Consider the following 19,070-nt stretch of genomic DNA (forward strand, 5'->3'; position numbering starts at 1 on the left):
GCAGTTTGGTGCAATAGCCTAGAATTATCCAAAATACTTCTTTGAACCAGAGAACTAAAAGAAGCAGGCCCAAATTCATTGATTTTTTAAATCCAAAGACTAATCTTATAAACATCCACAAGCTTAATCAATTTAAGGTCTACAAGCGTCTCGGAATAAGATGGACGATCATCAAAATCAACTTCAGGAAAATCTTTGTAGAACAAAGTACGATTGATTTTCCTCTGGATTTTTTCTAACCTATCAATATGATTCCTTTGAAATGGAGACCAGACACAAACACAATAAACAATGTGAGGCAAAATAAGAGATTGGTAAAGATTAAGTAAAGCATCAGAAGTCATATTTCTGGTACATCTAATAATGAAACCAGAGAGTTTGGAAATCTTATTAGCGACATTACTAATATGAGAGTCAAAGGAAAGGTCCTTACTGAAAGTAACTCTAAGCAGCTTGAATTCATCAACTTCTTTAAGCTCATCACTGCCCATAATATAAGAATATATATATTGAGCTAACTCATCAGCTATTTGGTTTTTTACAGTATCATAGAAATGGAAAGAAACGACCAATTGTTCGTCGTTTTTCGCCATTTTTTTTTTTTAAACGATGACGTAAAACATGCATCACCTCTTCCACAGGTGATACGCTCCTACTATATGCTTTTTATTACTTATTTCAACATTATATTTGTTTTTAAAAAAATCATGAAAGAAAAGTTGTTTCTGACTTTCGTACCTAAGAGATTTTTCTTGTTCTAAACATATTTGGTTAAATTATAACCACAAATCTATTGAAATTTGAGTTACCTCAAGGAAAATTTGAAAATGATACGTGAAACGTTGAGAACCATTTACCAATTTTCCTAATAAGTCACCCACAGGGAGAGTATTAATCTGTAGTACATTATGGTGTGAAGGAGGCCTCATACATTGTAGTAATATCAATCATGTCCCAATTAGTTCCAAGTGAAACCTTTACTTGCCTGGATAGAATTTTCATAAAGAATGGACTATTATGTTATTAAGGAAAATTTTCATTGAAACAAAACCAAATAATTTACTCACTATTGACGGTTTCGCCTATCATGGTCGACAGGCATCATCAGAATGATGCTGGATGATCCTTACTTCCGGTAGGACGAATCCCGACTGTAGAGGGTGTATTTACAGCCAGGAGAGGATCATACACGTGACTCAGGTAGTGGGCCCCCTCGTCTCTGTTCATGACGTTGGTTCCTCATCTCCTGATCCATATTGATTCTTTGACATGTCTTGCATTAGTATCACACTCCTTGCATAGAACTTTAGCATTGTCCCAATTGATAACATGGTTTTGTTGTACTGCATGGTCTGTTATAGCTGACTTAGACTGCTCACTATTAGATTGTTTACGGGTTTGCCGGGTGTAATTAGCTTTGGTTTTTGACACCCTGTCCGTTTCTTTTCGGTGCTCTTTTAGGCGTGTCTCAAATGATAATACCTTGAAAGAAAGAACCCTGCTCTCAGCTACTGATGTGATGGTATTGCTGCGGTTTATCCTCACCACTACGTACTTTTTGTTCCGCGGGAAAATTTACAAACAGCGGTTCGGTGCTGCTATGGGGGTTTCCCCGGTGGTGGCCAATTTATATTCGGAATTTCTTGAACAACATGCCTTAGCCACAGCCCCGCTGGATTGTAGACCTCGACTCTGGAAAAGATATGTCGATGACATATTGGAAATAGTAAAGGAAGATCAGGTTGATAATCTCACCAGTCACCTAAACCAGAGCGATCCCACGGATAGCATTAAATTTACTTATGAGAAAGAACATGAAGGCACTATACCATTTTTGGACACTCTTATTGTCAAAAAACCAGATGGCTCGGTCAAGTTATTAGTCTATAGAAAGGTCACCCATACTGACCAATACCTCAATTTTGACTCCCACCATCCCATACACCACAAACTGGGTGTAATTCGTACTCTATTAGACAGGATGGACAACGTAGTAACGGAAGACGAGGATAAGAAACTAGAAGAAGAAAAGATCAGGCAGGCGCTCGGGCGCTGTGGCTACCCCGGTTGGTCATTTAAGAAAGTGAAAGACAAAATGGCTAACAAACAGAGCAAGCCTAACATCAAGAAAGACAGTACTAGTAATCCCACTAAGGGTTTTGTGGTGATCCCGTACGTGGAGGGACTCGCTGAAAAAGCCAATCGGATCTTCCGGAAGCACGGAATAGCCACTGCCATGAAGCCCAACACTACGCTCCGCAAGATGCTAGTTCATCCCAAAGACAAAATAGATCCTCTCAACACTACTGATTGCGTTTATGAAATACCATGCGCTAACTGCAATCACTCCTATGTTGGTGAAACTGGACGGAAATTTGAGACACGCCTAAAAGAGCACCGAAAAGAAACGGACAGGGTGTCAAAAACCAAAGCTAATTACACCCGGCAAACCCGTAAACAATCTAATAGTGAAAAGTCTAAGTCAGCTATAACAGACCATGCAGTACAACAAAACCATGTTATCAATTGGGACAATGCTAAAGTTCTATGCAAGGAGTGTGATACTAATGCAAGACATGTCAAAGAATCAATATGGATCAGGAGAAGAGGAACCAACGTCATGAACAGAGACGAGGGGGCCCACTACCTGAGCCACGTGTATGATCCTCTCCTGGCTGTAAATACACCCTCTACAGTCGGGATTCGTCCTACCGGAAGTAAGGATCATCCAGCATCATTCTGATGATGCCTGTCGACCATGATAGGCGAAACCGTCAATAGTGAGTAAATTATTTGGTTTTGTTTCAATGAAAATTTTCCTTAATGTATATCTACAAACCTGATTAATCTATTCAGTGACTATTATGTTAGTTTTCACTGATCACATTGTCTCCTTTTAATTTCGAGCCAAACAAATCACGTAAAACGAAGCGAGTTCATTCCAGCCCCTGCGATGCCTGTATTAGCTCGTCGAATGTATTACATGTATTTTTGCGGAGAGCATCACGCATCTGGGATGTACAAACAAGACGTAAGACGAATAGCGATATGCACACAGGTTATACGTCAAGACGTACGGAGAATAGCGATATGTACACAATTTATACGTCACTGATTCAATGATGCGTGTGTACAAATGAGCTGACATTCACGAGATGTGTTAGCAAGCAGTCTATCGGTTAATGCTGAATAAAACCGGAGATCTCCGGTTTTAATATAAAACCTTAATTTTACTGTAATTAAAGCAGTTCAGGTTTAGTCTTTCACGTTGTATTTTAGTTCACCACTGGGCATTACAATCATGCAAAAATTTGACATTCAAGAAAAATTGAGGGCGTCGCTGTGGAGTAAATAACACATTATGAATTATGTTCAAGACCGTTTGGTAGTACGACCATATCCCGGGTACGACATAATTTGCTTATCTACTTCCTGCTTACGACATGAATTAGTATAAATGGCATATACTGACAGATCGAATTTTATGTCTCTATTAAACAAAAAACACCAATAGTTGTATGCGCCATGTGTTACATACTATATTATGAGCTTCAAATATTTATGGCAATGTGTTCTTTTAGTCATAGATGATGAAATGCTGGTACGATTTGGTGCGAAAACGGTATCGTAAAGATTATATTGGTCACCATGATAGGGACATATCTGAATACGTCGTGTATAGCAAGGCATCACTATGTATGGTTGTTAATATCACTCTTTATACTGGTCTGGGAAACCAATGGTATGTACTGCACTCAATTGATCGGGTGTTTTTTTCATATAAAATTCTGTATTACTATACCTCATAAATATTTAATAGGTAATCCAGACATCTTATTGGTTAATAATGGTAGCGTCCGAGTACGGTATTTTGACTACTTCCCCGCGCCCGTGCAATTACTCGCACGCGGCGCGGGGAAGTAGTAAAAACTTCCGCACCCCTACTACCACACGGTGTCTCGACCCCGCGCGTCACCGTTCCTTCGGACGTAGCATTATGCTACACAACGGCGATTCTGCAGATGCGTTTATCGTGATAATGGCGTCTGCTGCAGTTATTTTGCCGAGATTACCGATGGATAATAACACGCGAATATGACGTTTTATGAAGCAAAATGTTATTTATGGAAAGTTAAAAAGAAAACCTGAATAATATAGGTCAAAATGTAAATATTGATTGAACAGAAATCCTGCAATAAAATCAGGTAAGCAAAATATTAAGCTTATCATTACCATGCCGGTGTGGTTGACTGGTGTGTGTTTTGACTTACGATTTTACCGTGATAATGAAAATATTTATGAGGTATAGTAAAACAAATACATTATACAACATGTTTAATTTCGGGGAAGTAGTCAAAACTACTGGTCCCGAAGTGTTGGATGATTTGACTACTTCCCGACGCGTCAGCGGAGGGAAGTAGTCAAATCATCTACTTCCCCTCAAAACATGTTGTATTTGTATAATAGAAACCCGATTCACAGTCATATTCTTAGTAGTTTCAGCTTTCTCTTTCGAACAATACGTTTAGTCAGAAGTCGGTTTTTTTTTCTACATTGGCTACCACCATGTTTTGTCTTTCATAACATTGGCTGCCACAAAATTGATTTGATCGTCAACAAGCCCTTATACACACCAATGTGAATGTAAATGACACCCTGATCAACAACGAAGACATCATCAATTTAACCCGTAGCCAGGAAGGGGGGATGTTGGTGCGAAAACCCCGCCAGACTATATGGCAAGCATGTTGCACAGTAAAACAGAAATACCTTGTTTTTTAGTCGATAATCGAAATCGAAAAACCAGGTTTATCAATTCGATTGTCAGAGTTTTTTGATTAACTTGGTTTTTCGGCTGATAAACCAGGTTTATCAAAATATATATATACAGATATGACAATCGAATCGATAAACTTGGTTTTTCGATTTGATAAACCTGGTTTTTCTTTATTTGATTGTCATAGTTTTTGATAAACCAAGTTTATCGACCGAGAAAACTGGTGTTTCGCTGATAAACTTGGTTTTTTCAATTCCATTGTCATAGTTCTTTTTTTGATAAACCTCGATTTTCAATCGAAAAACCAGGTTTTTCGAATTTGATTGTCATAATTTTTGATATACCAGGTTTATCGACCGAGAAACCTGGTTTTTCGCCGATAAACTTGGATTTTCAATTCGATTGTCATAGTTTTTCGAATTTGATTGTCATAGTTTTCGATAAACCAAGTTTATCGGCAGAGAAACCTCTGGTTTTTGGCCGATAAACTTTGGTTGTTCAATACGAGTGTCATTTTTTTGTATAAACCTTATTTTTCAATCGAAATTGTCATAGTTTTTGATAAACCAGGTTTACCGACCGAGAAACCTGGTTTTTCGCCGATAAACTTGGTTTTTCAATTCGATTGTCATTGTTTGTTTGTTTTTGGGTTTTTTAATAAGCCTGGTTTTTCAATCGAATCGAAATGTTCCCACTAATGTCCAATTTAAACTACAGCATGTAGTTCTTGTTGTTTGCTTTTATATTTTGTTGTCTGTCCCTGAAGAAGAGCAGGTTATCTGCTCGAAACGTCGGGTTTTTTTTCACCGATAAATTTGTTTTTTTAATTCGATTGTCATATTTTGTTTTGATAAACCTGGTTTTTCAATCGAAACAGCAGGTTTTTTGAATTCGATTGCCATAGTTTTTGAAAAACCAAGTTTATCGGCCGAGAAACCCGTTGTTGGTTTTTTTTTGCCGATAAACTTGGTTTTTCAGTCGAAAACGAGGCTTTTCGAATTCGATTGTCATAGTTTTTGATAAACCAGGTTTCTCGACCTGGTTTTTCGCCGAAAAACTAGGTTTTTTCTGTTCTATTGTGCAATATATTTGCCATACCCGTCCCCTCTCTCCACCAAAAGAAATCGACAAAAATATCTACTTTACAGTTGAAATGTGAAAATGTTCCCACAAATGTTCAATTTAAACTACAGCATGTAGTTCTCATTGTTTGCTTTCATATTTTGTTTTCTGTCCCTGAAGAAGAGCAGGTTATCTGCTCGAAACGTCGTTTTTTTTGTCTGTTTGGATTTGTTTGTCTGCTATATGCAGTGATTTTCATCACTTCCAGTGTCATCGAACTTTGCCTGTTTTTGTGTCTACACTGATTGCTTGGTTTATCGTGTCTGTTTATATGCACAGTGATTTTCACTCGTTCTAGTGCACTGTTGATCCTTGTTGTTTTTGCAGGTTTAGCACTTCTGTGGGCATAGGAACTGGTAATTTGTAGCTATCGAACTTTGCCTACAAATGTACTTCTTATACCTACATTTGCTGTTTTGCCCCCCCGCGTACTGTCTAGGCTGTATTTTACTTGATTCCCCACATCAAGGTTGGTATACCTTGCTCTTTTTCTTTCCTATAATAAGTATTAACAAAGTATTCGAAAAAATATGTGCCTTACAAACTTTTCCACTAATATTTTGACAACATTTAAAAAATTATCTTGTTGTGTTTTTCCATACAAAACGTTTACAAACATTTTCATGACCTTAATAACCAGACATTTAATAGTTACGTTTTGACCAAAACCAAAACACCATTATAACACGTTTATAACATTTTTGTGTTTGCTGGATAAAGTCCACTTATTGCATGTAAACAAATTTAATTTGGAAACATGTTCATATTTTGGAAATTGAGCACCCAAGCAAAAAATCCAGACTGATCAAGGAATTTGCATCAGTCTCAAGCATCTCTCAACCAAAGATATGTTCTGTCTTCGTTGAAGAAGGCGCTGGTAGTTCCCATATTTAAGATGTGCAACGTGTTGTCATCAGCTAATTATAGACTAATCTCTCTAACCGCCATAATATCTACGCACAAATATGAACCTCGCGCCAATCAGTCCCCGCTGAGTGCACCAAATCCGCGTAACTTACTAGTTTAGTAGCTTACTTCTTTAGTAACTACTCTGCAACTGCCGCGTATCTTACTAGACTAGTATTTTTAGGACTTTTTAGGCTGAAGCGTATCTGGCGAGTAACTACTTCTTTAGTATCTTCATTAATGGAGCAGTAAATCACAATCAGCACCTTTAATATCACGTTTTTAACCACGCGGTCAATTGTTATTTAATTTCAACAATAGGCAGTGTTATGTCACTAAATACCCCGGTACAAACAAAATACCATATCAGTGTATTTAGCGTGCTTTGTAGTAGTAGGCCTATAGGTTTATGATTATGATATCTATTTTGTCACACCATGACAGAAGGGGTAACACGCCGGGGGTGGGGGACTCAGCAGTGTAGTTTTTGTACAAATCCTTTCGGGGTCAAAGTAGTTTACGTGTTCAGTCGCGTATCAGGGTCAGTTGTAGGAGGGGATAGAAAAAAAATGGTGGGTATGTGTTATTGTGATAATTGCTCATTTCAATTGTAAGCCTACACCATTTTCGCCCAAAATTAAGGTGATATTTTTTTGTTTTCTATGCCAAAATTCATTTATTTTGCCCAAATAAGGGTAAAATTGTGTGTTTACAGGGCCATTTTCAATTTTAAACTGGGGGTAAGGGGTGAAATTTTTAGGGGTTGGTTTTAGGGTGTTAACATTTTCTTTGTGAGGTTGGTTTTAGGGGGTTGGAATTTTCTTGGGGGGGGTTAGCAAACCAACCTCCCGCAAAGACTACTTTGGTGCTCAGTTCAAATGACCGCCTATGTCATAGATAATAAGCCGCAAAATATGGGTCTCATTTTGGGGCTTCTTGTATAATAATGGCTCCCCAATTTCTGAAAGTATGAAAGTTTGTATTTTTCTAAAACATCACAAAAAGCGCAAGTTTAAAAAAAATGATATTTGGTAACAATGTTGCAAAATTGTTTTCAATTTGGGCAAAATATCTGACAATCGTGGGCCTACTATATTCAAACATTAACAAGATGGTATGCCCCAGGGGTAAGATGGGGAAGGGTATATAGCGTTATTTGATAGTGTGTAATTTTGCAGCCCTGCAACCAGGCGAACCGGGAATGGAATAAACAACAGGATAGACGGGCATATAATTCCTCAAGGGTCAGGAAATATACTTAAAATAAATCCCATCCAGGGCCAGTCGGATTGGGATATAGCATATGGATCTGCCGTTATCAGAAGAGATTATTATGAGGAAAGAATTTATTTCTGTGATTGTATCCAGCCGTGTGAAGGGAATATTTATTTGGCACAAAACTTGCAATTATTCCTAATTCCTGAAGCTTGGGGAGATCCTGAAATAAGATAATTTATATGTAGGCCTATATTAGAGATAGAAGATATCTTGAGTTTTGAAAACATGTTTCCCCAGATATGAAAATATTGCATAGATTCGAATTATTACTCAGTGTAGTATATATAGAGTACAATTGGGGACCGTTCACAAACACTTGTTAGGGGGCCTGATGCAAAAAGGGGCCCTTAAATATTTTGACCCTCCTGGGGGGGGGGCTAAAAAAAAATTTTTCCTGGGAAAATTGAGTTTATATGCTTTTTATGGGGTTGACCCATAGTTTTCATGTCAAAAAGGGGGCCCTGAAATTTTGAGATCTCAAAAGGGGCCCCGAAAAATTTTCGCAATGAAATTGTTTGCATCAGGCCCCCCTAACAAGTGTTTGTGAACGGTCCCTTGTCATAAATTTGTAAAGCATAAAATAAACGCATAAAGTAATGGGACTTTGACTCTATTGTGAAATTTAAATGGTAGGCCTACTATAATTATGCTATCTACTGAAGATACAAATGGAATCCAACATGCATTCGCTAATCACTATATTATGTGACACGTCACAGGGAATGAATAATGATTGATTGATTGATTGATTGATTGATTGATTGATTGATTGATTGGTTGGTTGAAGAGCGGTTATACTAATTATCGATGATCACCCCCTTCTATATTGTCTTGTTCTCCCTTCCAGAATAAGTGTTCCGTCCGTAGGCCTATACGAAATGTTTGCGGTGCCGCATACGAGACGCTCCACACGCAGAATACACTCTAATGCAAAATATCTTATTATTTACTTTCAAAATCTCATCAATATCAATGATTTTCTCCTCTATCTATGAATTAATTTGCTTACTCGCCAACTTACTCCTCCAACGATGAAGAGTACGTTGCCGAGTAAATAACAATAGCTGCGGCGTAACTTTACTAGTTTAGTAACTTACGCACATTTGGAAGTCACGAAATTCTGAGATACTCGCCAACTTACTCCGCAAAAGATGAAGAGTAAGTTGCCGAGTACATAACAATAGAACTTACTAGTCTAGTAACTTACGCCGATTTGGAAGTCTCAAAATGCGAAATACTCCCCAACTTACTAAACTAGTAGCTTACTCCAAAGTTACGCGAATTTGGTGCACTCAGCGGTCCGTGTTCAACGTACCAGAGGAAAAGTTCGACATATTGGGATATTTGGTTAAAAAGATAGAGAGTTAGGTGCACAAAGAGGAAAAAAGTGACTATATCTCATTAGGGACCGTTCACAAACACTTGTTAGGGAGCCTGATACAAAATGGGGCGGGGGCCCTTACAAGTTTTGAACCTCCTAAGGGGGGCCCTGAAAAAAATGACCACAAATATTCATGGGAAAATTGAGTTAATAATGCTTTTCTATGGGGTTAATCCATGATTTTCATGTTAAAAAGGGGGGAGGGCTGAAATTTTTGAGGTCTGAAAAGGGAGGGGGGGGGGCCGAAAAATTGTCGCGATGAAATCTTTTTGCCTCAGGTCCCCCCTAACAAGCGTTTCATGGTTATTTGATGGGATCATTTATTACATCATGTACCGCCCCAAATTTTAAGCCTGAACAGCTAAATGTGATATCATGCTAATGTATACAGATGCTTTTGAGTCATTCTCAACTTTAATTTTCACTCTTTTACAAAATTATTCACTGTTATAGCATTTTTATAGCTTTTTCGGATATAAAATATATTTATAGAGGCCCTGCATTAAATTATCGATTGGCTCCAAACAAAGGATTTGAGCCGGTGTCCTTCACCGTAGTTATGGCGGAGTGCAGTCCATTCAATCAAATGTTGTCATCAACCTATTTGATCGTAGTGCAGGGTCATGTGTGTGAGACGAACTGTCACGGTAGATTGCAATCATGCTTTTGTTGAATGCATTTGAGTAGTCCGTCATATTTACGGGATGATACGTCACATGCAAGGCTTCTATTAATGACAAAATTGGTGGCGCTATTTAGTTACTGGAAATTATTCTTTCAAGCTTTTAATACAAACAACTTCTTTTATTGTTTGATAAAATATGTTTATAAAATTTCCTTGTTGCTTGTTTCACCTATTCCAGCTGTTTTAATGTCAATATTAATCACCTACCCCTTGCAAATAAAGAAATATGATTTAGGATAAATAGCGCCATCTATAGTTTGCATTTAGTTGATAATGAAGCCAACTCTATATCAAACAACCGTGGTTTGTGAACGGTCCCTTAACCAATGATCTTAAAGATATGTGACCGTCGACTTTTTTGTTCCTTATGACATGAGGAAAAGTTTGACATATAGCACAACTCTCCAGAATATTTGGATAAAAAACTAGATGGTTAAGTGTACAAAATTAAAAAAAAAAAGTGACTATATCTCATTAACCAAATGAACCTACAGATATATGACCGCTGACTTTATTGTTCCTTATGACCAGAGAAAAAGTTTGACATATCGAACGACTCTGTGGGATATTTGGTTAAAAAGATAGAGGGTTAAGTGCACAAAGTACAATAAGTGACTATATCACATTAATCAATGATCGTACAGACACGCGACCGCTGACTTTTTTGTTCCTTATGACCAGAGGAAAAGTTCGACATTATAGCACGACTCTCTAGGATATTTGGTTAAACAGATAGAGGGTTAAGTGCACAAAATTAATAAAAGGGACTATATCTCATTAACCAATGATCCTACAGATATACTGACTTTTTTGTTCTTTATGACCAGAGGTAAAGTTCGACATATTGCACGACTCTCTAGGATATTTGGTTAAAAAGATCTAGGGTTAAGTGCACAAAGTAAGAAAAGGTGACTATATCTCATTAACCAATGATTCTACATGCGTCCACTGACTTTTTTGTTCCTTAAGACCAGAGGAATAGTTTGACATATCGCACGACTCTCTATGGTTATTGGTTAAAAAGATAGAGGGTTAAGTGCACAAAAGTACAAAAAGTGTCTATATCTCTTTAACCAATGACCCTACAGAAATGCGACAACTGTCCGTTTGTTCCTGATGATCAGAGGAAAAGTGTGACATATCACACGACTGCACATGGCTCTCTAGGATCATTGGTTAATGTTTAAGTATGCATGTCCCTAATAGTATACCGTAGCAACCTCAAACACCCCTATATCTAAATGGTATTCTATTAATCGAAGAGTCCAAAATGTGAATAACCAATCAGCAGTAAGAAAAATGTCGATATCAATTTGCCCATGACTATCACCGACGGGTCACTAACCTCAATAGTCAGAGTACGCATTTGCAATTCAGCCTCTACGCAGCAAACAAAAGCCATAGAACGTCTAAAATATACAAAAACTCTGAAAATACTAAAATTTCACGTTTATTATATTACACATTATCATCGTTTGAATATTTGTTTTCTTAGCAAATAAAATATTTTGAAAGTTTTTCGTTTTATACCGGAAGTGACCCCTTTATGACCTTTGACCCAAAATCTGTGTACACCCCATAGACACTGGGTAATAACAATGCATGTGTGTAAGTGGCATCACTGTCCTACGTAATTTGTGGGAGAAGATGCATTTTAAAGGTATTTCGTTTTATACCGGAAATGACCCCTTAATGACCTTTGACCCCAAATAAAAAAATACCATATATATATTGGGTAAACACAATTCATGTGTGAACATACCATCACTCTCCTATGTTTTTCTTAGCTAATAAAATTTTTTGAAGATATTTCGATTTATACCGGAAGTAACCCCTTAATGACCTTTGACCCCAAATCTGTGTACACCACATTTACACTGGGGAATAATAATGCATGTGTGCAAGTGGTGTCACTGTCCTACGTAATTTGTGGGAGAAGATGCATTTTAAAGATATTTCGATTTATACTGGACGTGACCCCTTAAGGGCTGGGGTATGAACGTTTGGACACTATTTATTTTGGGACATTAGAGCACATCAGACATATCGAACTGCATTATGAATACGAAGAATGTCATTCTGATATCAAATAATTTAGATTTTTGAAATTCGCAATTTAATACACATTTTATGGCAAATCATTAAAATTGATATTTTTGATATTTAACAGTACTTGAAGTAAACTTTATAAATCTGATGATTTATACTTAAAGTGTATGTAGGTGGGATGAAAAGCCGACGATCAATTGAAAATTTTGACCTTTCGTATTGAAGATATGGATTTTTCCCAAAACACCAAAAAAAAAATTAGGTCTTTTGGGAAAAAATCCATATCTTCAATATGAAAGGTCAAAATTTTCAATTGACCGTCGGCTTTTCCTCCTGCTACATACACTTTTAGAATATATCATTAGATTTATATAATTTACTTCGAGGACTGTTATATATCAAAAATTTGAAAAATATCAAATTTTTATAATAATGTCATAAAATTTGTATTATATTGTGATTTTCAAAAATGAAAATTATTTGATATCAGAAAGACATGCTTCGTATTCAGAATGCAATTCGATAGGTCTGAGGTGCTCTCATGTCCCCCCCAAAATACTGTCGAAAAGCAATAAACGCTCATTTTAGATCCCTTAATGACCTTTGAAAAAACACCCACAAATACACTGGGTAACCACAATTCATTTGTGAACACACCGTTACTGTCCTATGTGTTTCTTAGCTAATAAAATTTTTTGAAGAAATTTGGATTTATACCGGAAATGACATCTTAATGACCTTTGACCTCAAATCTGTGTACACCATATTGACACTATGTAATAACAATGCATGTGTACAAGTGGCGTCATTGTCCTACGTATAATTTGTGGGAGAAGATGCATTTTAAATGTGTTTGACTAACGTCACGGCTGTGTAACAAGATATACGATACGTTGTGCATCACGTGGCCAGTGATGTTTCGGAAGTGACCCCTTAATGACCTTTGATCCCAATTCTGTGTATAGCTTTTAGACACTGGCCATAGATGATGTATGTGTGCAAGTGGTGTCACCGTGCTATGTAATATGATGACCTTTGATCTCAAATGAAAAAATACCATATATTTGCAATGTAATAACAAGTCATGTGTGAACATATCGGTACTCTGCTATGATTTATCTGGCTAAAAAAAATGTTGAACATTTTTAGTTTTTGACCGGAAGTGACCCCTTAATGACCTTTGATCCCAATTCTGTGTATAACCTTTAGACACTGGCTATAGATAATGCATGTGTGCAAGTGACGTCACGGTGCTATGTAATATGTTGAAGGAGAAGCATTTTTAGTGAAAATCACGTTTTTGGCCATTGGCCGGATGTGGATGACCTTTGACCGGAAATTATCATGTGACATTTGTGGCACCACCCAATGGTCCTAATGACCAACTATGATCAACATGGCTGAAAGCGTGTGGCTACGATGATTGATTATGATGTTGACAGAAGAAGAAGAAACAGCCGTGTTGTGACCCCTAATGACCTTTGACCCCGAAATATATGAAAAAGCACATAGACATTGGCTAATGTCAATGCATGGGTGCACGTGGCACCACTTTGCTATGTTACTTGTGGCAGAAGGGGCATTTTGAAAGTTTTTCGTTTCAGACCGGAAGTGACCCCTTAATGACCTTTCACCTCAAACAAAAAATACCACATATACATAAGGTAAACATAATTCATGTGTGCACATACCGTCACTCTGCTATGTTTTTCTTAGCTTATAAAATTTTTTGAAGGAATTTGGTTTTATACCGGAAGTGACTCCTTAATGACCTTTGACCTCAAATATGTGTATGATTCATAGACACTGGGTAATAGCAATGCATGTGTGCAAGTTGCGTCACCGTCCTATGTAATTTGTGGGAGAAGTAGTATTTTGAAGGTATTTCATTTTATACCGGAAGTGACCCCGTAATGACCTTTGACCTCAAACAAAAAATACCACATATACATTAGGTTAACATAATTCATATGTGCACATACCGTCACTCTCCTATGTTTTTCTTAGCTAACAAAATTTGGTTTTTTACCGGAAGTGACCCCTTAATGACCTTTGACCTCAAATCTGTGTATGATTTATAGACACTGGGTAATAACAATGCATGTGTGCAAGTAGCGTTACTGTCCTGTGAAATTTGTGGGAGAAGTAGCATTTTGAGTTGAAATCACATTTTTGACCCCTGTGACCCCCACGTGACCTTTGACCCCACGAATTTCATATGACATGTAGAGGCATGGTCAGTGATGATAGTGACCAAGTTAGGTCAAAATCGATGCATGCATGTAAATGCTAGAGCAAATGTAATGGTCGGCAGAAGAAGAAAGAAGATCCTGTAAGAAAAAAGACACAGCCATGACTAATGTCACGGCTGTGTAAAGAAGAAGAAGAAAGAACGCGGTAAAAAGAAAGCCTTAGCCGTGATACTGGCTAAGGCAAGAAGAAGAAAGAATAATGACAATGCATGTGTGCAAGTGGCGTCACTGTCCTACGTAATTTGTGGGAGAAGATGCATTTAAAAGGTATTTCGTTTTATACCGGAAGTGACCCCTTAATGATCTTTGACCCAAAAAAACCCCACATATACACTGGGTAACCACAATTAATGTGTGAACATACCGTTACTGTCCTATGTTTTGTTTAGCTAATAAAATTTTTTGAAGGTATTTCGTTTTATACCGGAAGTGACCCCTTAATGACCTTTGACCCCAAATCTGTGTACACCACATAGACACTGGGTAATAACAATGCATGTGTGCTAGTGGCGTTGCTGTCCTACGTAAGTTGTGGGAGAAGATGCGTTTTTAGTTTAAATCACGTTTTTGACCTCTATCTATGACCCCTGCGTGACCTTTGACCCCACAAGTTTCATTAGATTTATTTTATAGCGTTGGTTATTTTTGTCTTATAGACATGAGGGGGGCTCAAACAAATTTAGACCCTATAAAAGGAATCAACAAATTCCTTAAAATTTTAGGAATTTAAGCCCCTTTTTAAAACCATTATTTTTGCTTTCACAAACTGTCACCTCCCGACAACTTCAAGAAAAACTGTTTTCTCGAGTTCTAAGCATCTAAAAAAGTTATTCTTATGTTTGACTTTGTTTTATTAGGTTTTGTAAATATATTTATTTTGTTTTCATTGTATTATAAGGGAAATTATGAGTATCCGAAATAATCATATACAAAATATTTTTATATGATTTTCAAAGCCTGGCTTTTTTTTTTATTACGAGGGAAATTATTGGGAATTGAAGTAAGCATCTCGAAAGATTTTTTAAATTTATTTTATGATGCTTTAAATATCATATGTAGACTTTCGAAAGCTAGATCTTTATATTACTTTGTTTTGCTTTATCCTGCATTATCCTAAATATAATTATGGTATATTGTTTAGTGTCTCATATCAAATGATTATGAGTTATTAGAGTTTATTTTCAAAATGTTTTTTTTTTGCCCCTAAATCGTACCGTTTCTATTGCATTTTCGACTTTACTAAAGCCGTTGGCAACGTTTCCCACAGACAACTCTGCACAATATTTTGTTTGTAATATCAAGAATCAAAAACAACTAGACATGTACATAACCGTGGTCTAAGACCACGAACACAGCCGTTGTGTGACCCTTAATGACCTTTGACCCCAAAATCTCTGAACACCCCATTGGCATTTGCGAATGTCAATGCATATGTGCACTGGCATCATCACTCTGGTATATGTTATTTGTGAGGCATTTTGCAGGAATTTCGTTTTAGACCGGAAGTGACCCCTTAATAACCTTTGACCCCAAATAAAAAAAATTACCACGCATACACTGGGTAATAACAATTCATGTATAAAGATACCGTTACAATGCTATGTTTTTCTTGGCTAATAAAAATGTTTGAAGGTTTTTCGTTTTATACAGGAAGTGACCCCTTAATGACCTTTGACCCAAAATCTGTGAGGACCCCATAGACACTGGGTATTAACAATGCATGTGTGCAAGTGGTATCAGTCTCCTATGTAATTTGTGGGAGAAGAAGCATTTTAAAGGTATTTCGTTTTATTCCGGAAGTGACCCCTTAATGACCTTTGACCCCAATTTAAAAAAATACCACATATACATTGGATAACCACAATTCATTTATGAACATATCGTTACTGGCCCATGTTTTCCTTAGCAAATACAAAGTTTTTCGTTTTATACCGGAAATGACCCCTTAATGACCATTGACCCAAAATCTGTGAGGACCCCATAGACACTGGGTAATAGCAATACATGTGTACAAGTGGCGTCACTGTCCTACGTAATCTGTGGGAGAAGACACATTTTGAGTTATAATCACGTTTTTTACCCCTTTCATGTGACATGTAGGGGCATGGTCAATGATGGTTGTGATCAAGTTAGGTCCAAATCGGTGTAAGCATGTGAGTGCTAGAGCAAATGTAATGGTCGGCAGAAAGAAGAACTAGACTTAGCTGTGGTCTAAGACCACGAACACAGCCGTGTTGTGAGTCCTTAATGACCTTTGACCCCAAAATCTACGAAAACCCCACAGGCATAGCCTTATGTCAATGCATGTGTGCACATAGTATCCCTCTGCCATGTTATTTGCGACAGAAGGGACATTTTGAATTTTTTTGTCTTGGACCGGAAGTGATCGCTTAATGACCTTTGACCCCTAATACAAAAATATCACAAATACATTAGGTAAACATAATTCATGTGTGCACATACCGTCACTCTCCTATGTTTTTCTTAGCTAATAAAATTTTTTGAAGGAATTTGGTTTTATACCGGAAGAGACCCCTTATTGACCTTTGACCTCAAATCTGTGTATGATTCATAGACACTGGGCAATAGCAATGCATGTGTGCAAGTTGTGTCACCGTCCTATGTAATTTGTGGGAGAAGTAGCATTTTGAAGGTATTTCGTTTTATACCGGAAGTGACCCCTTAATGACCTTTGACCCCAAATAAAAAAATACCACATATACATTAGGTTAACATAATTAATATGTGCACATACCGTCACTCTCCTATGTTTTTCTTAGCTTATAAATTTTTTTGAAGGAATTTGGTATTATACCGGAAGTGACCCCTTAATGACCTTTGAACTCAAATCTGTGTATGATTCATAGATACTGGGTAATAACAATGCATGTGTGCAAGTTGGGTCACCGTCCTACGTAATTTGTGGGAGAAGTAGCATTTTGAAGGTATTTCGTTTTATACCGGAAGTGACCCCTTAATGACCTTTGACCCCAAATAAAAAAATACCACAAATAGATTAGATAAACATAATTCATGTGTGCACATATTGTCCCTCTCCTATGTTTTTTGTAGCTAATAAAAATTTTTGAAGGAATTTGGTTTTATACCGGAAGTGACCCCTTAATGACCTTTGACCTTAAATCTGTGTATGATTTATAAACACTGGGTAATAACAGTGCATGTGTGCAAGTGGCGTTACTGTCCTACGTAATTTGTGGGAGAAGTAGCATTTTGAGTTGAAATCACGTTTTTGACCCCTGTGACCCCTACGTGACCTTTGACCCCACAAATTTCACGTGACATGTAGGGGCATGGTCAGTGATGATAGTGACCAAGTTAAGTCAAAATCGGTGTAAGTATGTCAGTGCTAGAGCAAATGTAATGGTCGGCAGAAAGAAAGAAAGAAGAACCTGTAAGAAAAAAAACACAGCCGTGACGACAAAGAAGAACCTGTAAGAAATAGACACCGTCGTGACTAACGTCACGGCTGTGTAAAGAACCTGTAAGAAAAAAGACACAGCCGAGCCGTGACTAACGTCACGGCTGTGTAAAGAAAGAAGATCCTGTAAGAAACAAGACACAGCCGTAGTCAACGGCTGTGTAAAAACGAATCCAACACGGGTGTTTCACAAGTTAGTGTATAAGTACTTGATGAAGTATCATTTGCCAAATAGAGAGCTTGCGATTTCCAAACGTAGGTATCGGACGTACGTTGATCTATTCAAAACCACTCTCCTGTATCGAAGCGAGGTCACGTATTTAGCTATTTTTGAAGATATTCCACGTGCGAAATCGACGTAGATACATCGTTGAAAATGCACAAAATTTGTCCATTTTACAATATGTTAAAGACAGTCAAAGATAATGAACATACGAAGGAAAGTCTAATTATTATTATGATCCTTTTTGTTTATAACAAATCATTATAATAAAGGTACATCGATGTGTTAAAAATGGACTAAATTTAAACGCAATATTCATACGCAGAGATTGTCTATTGAAATGTGTGTGATACTTTGCGTATAAAAAATTAGCTTGCGATTTGACATTTTGGACTCAACGTAGCATTGAAACGTACGTTCCACCATGGTTCCACGTGGAAATAGGCTGATTTTACCTCGAGTCTAGGTAAAGGAAACGTAGAGAACGAGTGTTTCTCTACAAATGTTATAGTCAAAATATCATGTGTTTTTTGTACAGCTGAGGGGTGGTGCAATAACTTTGTGTATCCCCGAGGTGGTGCAGTATTATAGGGGTGGGGGGGGGGGGGTCAAAGATTGGTTGGCAGGTCAAAAGGGGGGGGGCAAGCATTTTTTTTCAGGTCTTAAGTTGGGTGGGGGGAGGGCGATGAAATTTTGGCTCAGATATTATATACACATAAGAAATGCACTACGATAAAATAGGTTGATGAAAACAGTGCAACAGAGCATTAATGCCCAAAATTGAAAAGCTGTATAATTTATAAACAATATACACTACACATAAAATACTACAAGGGATTTTCAACATATACGAATCCAAACAATCAAGTACCAACATGCACAGTTGTGTCCTTATATCACTTTTGGGTTTATAACAAAATGTTTTCAAGCCTCTATCGTGATTGGCAGCTGCATAAGA

At 37.3% G+C, this 19,070-nt stretch overlaps 2 protein-coding genes across 2 annotated transcripts in view; both read left to right on the forward strand.

The window, feature by feature from the left end:
• The first annotated feature begins 1,600 nt into the window (after window positions 1-1,600).
• Window positions 1,601-3,587, forward strand: LOC140169587 (uncharacterized). The gene is made up of 2 exons (XM_072192851.1): window positions 1,601-2,569; window positions 3,582-3,587. The coding sequence occupies exons 1-2, from the start codon at window positions 1,601-1,603 to the stop codon at window positions 3,585-3,587; spliced, it is 975 nt and encodes a 324-aa protein (XP_072048952.1).
• Window positions 3,588-3,610: 23 nt separating this feature from the next.
• LOC140169588 (uncharacterized) overlaps window positions 3,611-19,070 on the forward strand; it is a 56,714-nt gene continuing 41,254 nt past the window's right edge. The window contains exon 1 of the mRNA XM_072192853.1: window positions 3,611-3,742. Within this exon, the coding sequence (XP_072048954.1) occupies window positions 3,649-3,742 (94 nt within the window). The 5' untranslated portion in view covers window positions 3,611-3,648. The remainder of the gene's footprint in view (window positions 3,743-19,070) is intronic.

Source organism: Amphiura filiformis, chromosome 14, assembly GCF_039555335.1.
Source record: "Amphiura filiformis chromosome 14, Afil_fr2py, whole genome shotgun sequence".
Taxonomy (NCBI): domain Eukaryota; kingdom Metazoa; phylum Echinodermata; class Ophiuroidea; order Amphilepidida; family Amphiuridae; genus Amphiura; species Amphiura filiformis.